The sequence below is a fragment of the Manihot esculenta genome, chromosome 13 (genome assembly GCF_001659605.2).
Source record: "Manihot esculenta cultivar AM560-2 chromosome 13, M.esculenta_v8, whole genome shotgun sequence".
NCBI classification, from domain to species: Eukaryota; Viridiplantae; Streptophyta; class Magnoliopsida; order Malpighiales; family Euphorbiaceae; genus Manihot; species Manihot esculenta.
In genome coordinates this window covers 27,376,608-27,378,517 of record NC_035173.2, presented here as the reverse complement: position 1 = coordinate 27,378,517, position 1,910 = coordinate 27,376,608, and the positions used below count along the sequence as shown (strand labels likewise).

The window sequence follows — 1,910 nt, the reverse complement described above, 5'->3', positions numbered from 1 at the left end:
TTTTATTTTATTTTTTAATTTATTATGATCAACAAGATAATTATATAATCCTTATAACGTTACTTGTAGAATAAAACCGAATTAACATATTCTAATTGGCTAATAATTAATTCTACATATACAATATAAAAATTGGTTGAACCAGCCAATCAGATAAACCTCTTTAAAAATATATAGCATGAACTTACAAGAATTGCAATAAGCTGAATTAAATAATTTTTTCCCCTTAAAAAAAGCATATTATTGTGGTGGCATGGCATGGCGAACATGCACCAATTCTGAACTTTCTCTATAAATAGCATGCTACCCATGCAACGAAACCTGCACTACTCACAAACAAAACCATATATCCATCGTAAAGAGCTCGATATCATCTGAAAATGGCAGTCGCTCATTTTGTTCTGATTCATACCATTTGCCATGGTGCATGGATTTGGTATAAGCTCAAACCAGTCCTTGAGGCAGCTGGCCACAAGGTCACTGCACTGGACCTTGCAGCCAGCGGTGTTGACCCAAGGCAAATTGAGCAGATTAATTCATTTGATGAGTACTCTGAACCCTTATTGACTTTCTTGGAGGAACTCCCCCAAGGAGAAAAAGTGATTCTAGTTGGCGAGAGCTGTGGAGGACTCAATATTGCTATTGCTGCTGATAAATACCCTGAAAAGATTGCAGCTGCTGTTTTCCAAAATTCACTACTGCCTGACACTAAACATAAGCCATCTTATGTCGTGGATAAGGTAATCTGAAATTCTAATCTTATAAATGAGATCTTCATAATAATTCTATATCTCTAACAATATTCTTTTGTTAATTAGATTCTTTGTTTCTGATCTCTTGTGTAATTACACAGCTCTTGGAGGTATTTCCAGACTGGAAAGACACTGAGTATTTTGAGTTCTCTAATAGCAATGGTGAGACCATAACTGGAATGGTACTAGGCTTAAACCTAATGAGGGAGAATTTATATACCGTATGCCCTCCAGAGGTATATTTTCTATATTAGAATGCATCCACAATTAATTAAGTTTAATGTCATACGACTATTAGTTCACTCACAAATTATATTATTTTTTTTTATATGTATAATTTTCAAACTGATCATTACATATTTACATTATTTTTTTGAAGGATTATGAATTGGCGAAGATGCTAACAAGAAAGGGATCATTATTTCAAAATATTTTAGCTCAAAGAGAGAAATTCACCGAAAAAGGTTATGGATCAATTAAGAAAATTTATGTGTGGAATGAAGAAGATAAAATATTTTTACCAGAATTTCAACTCTGGCAAATAGCAAACTATAAACCAGATATGGTTTTTAGGGTAATAGGTGGAGATCATAAGCTTCAGCTTACAAAGACGAACGAGATTGCTCAAATTCTGCAGCAGGTTGCTGATATTTATGCCTGAACCATTTGATTATTGCTAAGTCAATTTGGATGCAGCTATAAATAATCTCACATATTCATGTGCGTTAAAGGGAAGATTACCCCTATTGTGTAATCTATTATGCTTTTCTTTAAATCAAATAAATACAATTATTAAGTGTTTGTCAATGTTGCAATAAACTTTACTTGTCATAACACCAATTTCTTGACCTCTTTCTCTAATAATCAAAATCATAATCTATCCACAAGTTGTATTTCTTACAAAAAATCGTTAAGAAAGCACATAATAATCGTGCCTCGCCCGTCATGTAACTACGTTTTGATCAAGCCTTATTGGTTCGTTATCGATGAAGTGGCTATGATTCAGACCTCGCCCATTAACTAAGACATAGTGATTATATGGACATTATTCAAGCCAAGACTGGTGATAGGTAAAGATAGCTTAGGATTGGGGCATTAAAAGGCTCGCCCGGTCAAGGCGAGTCTAATCCTCATCACTTAGTCATTACCAATAATTTT

At 33.8% G+C, this 1,910-nt stretch overlaps 1 protein-coding gene across 1 annotated transcript; it reads left to right on the top strand.

The window, feature by feature from the left end:
* Positions 1-341: 341 nt before the first annotated feature.
* On the top strand, positions 342-1,557 carry LOC110630581 ((S)-hydroxynitrile lyase). Its single transcript, XM_021778123.2, has 3 exons — positions 342-740; positions 854-988; positions 1,132-1,557. Exons 1-3 carry the CDS (start codon positions 381-383, stop codon positions 1,411-1,413), a joined length of 777 nt encoding a protein of 258 aa, XP_021633815.1. The 5' UTR covers positions 342-380; the 3' UTR covers positions 1,414-1,557.
* The last annotated feature ends 353 nt before the right edge of the window (positions 1,558-1,910 follow it).

Coding starts and splice junctions, on each gene's coding strand:
- LOC110630581 (XM_021778123.2), top strand. CDS start 381: ATGGCAGTCGCTCATTTTGTTCTGATTCATACCATTTGCCATGGTGCA. Junction 741..853: donor CATCTTATGTCGTGGATAAG/GTAATCTGAAAT, acceptor GTAATTACACAG/CTCTTGGAGGTATTTCCAGA. Junction 989..1,131: donor ATACCGTATGCCCTCCAGAG/GTATATTTTCTA, acceptor ATTTTTTTGAAG/GATTATGAATTGGCGAAGAT.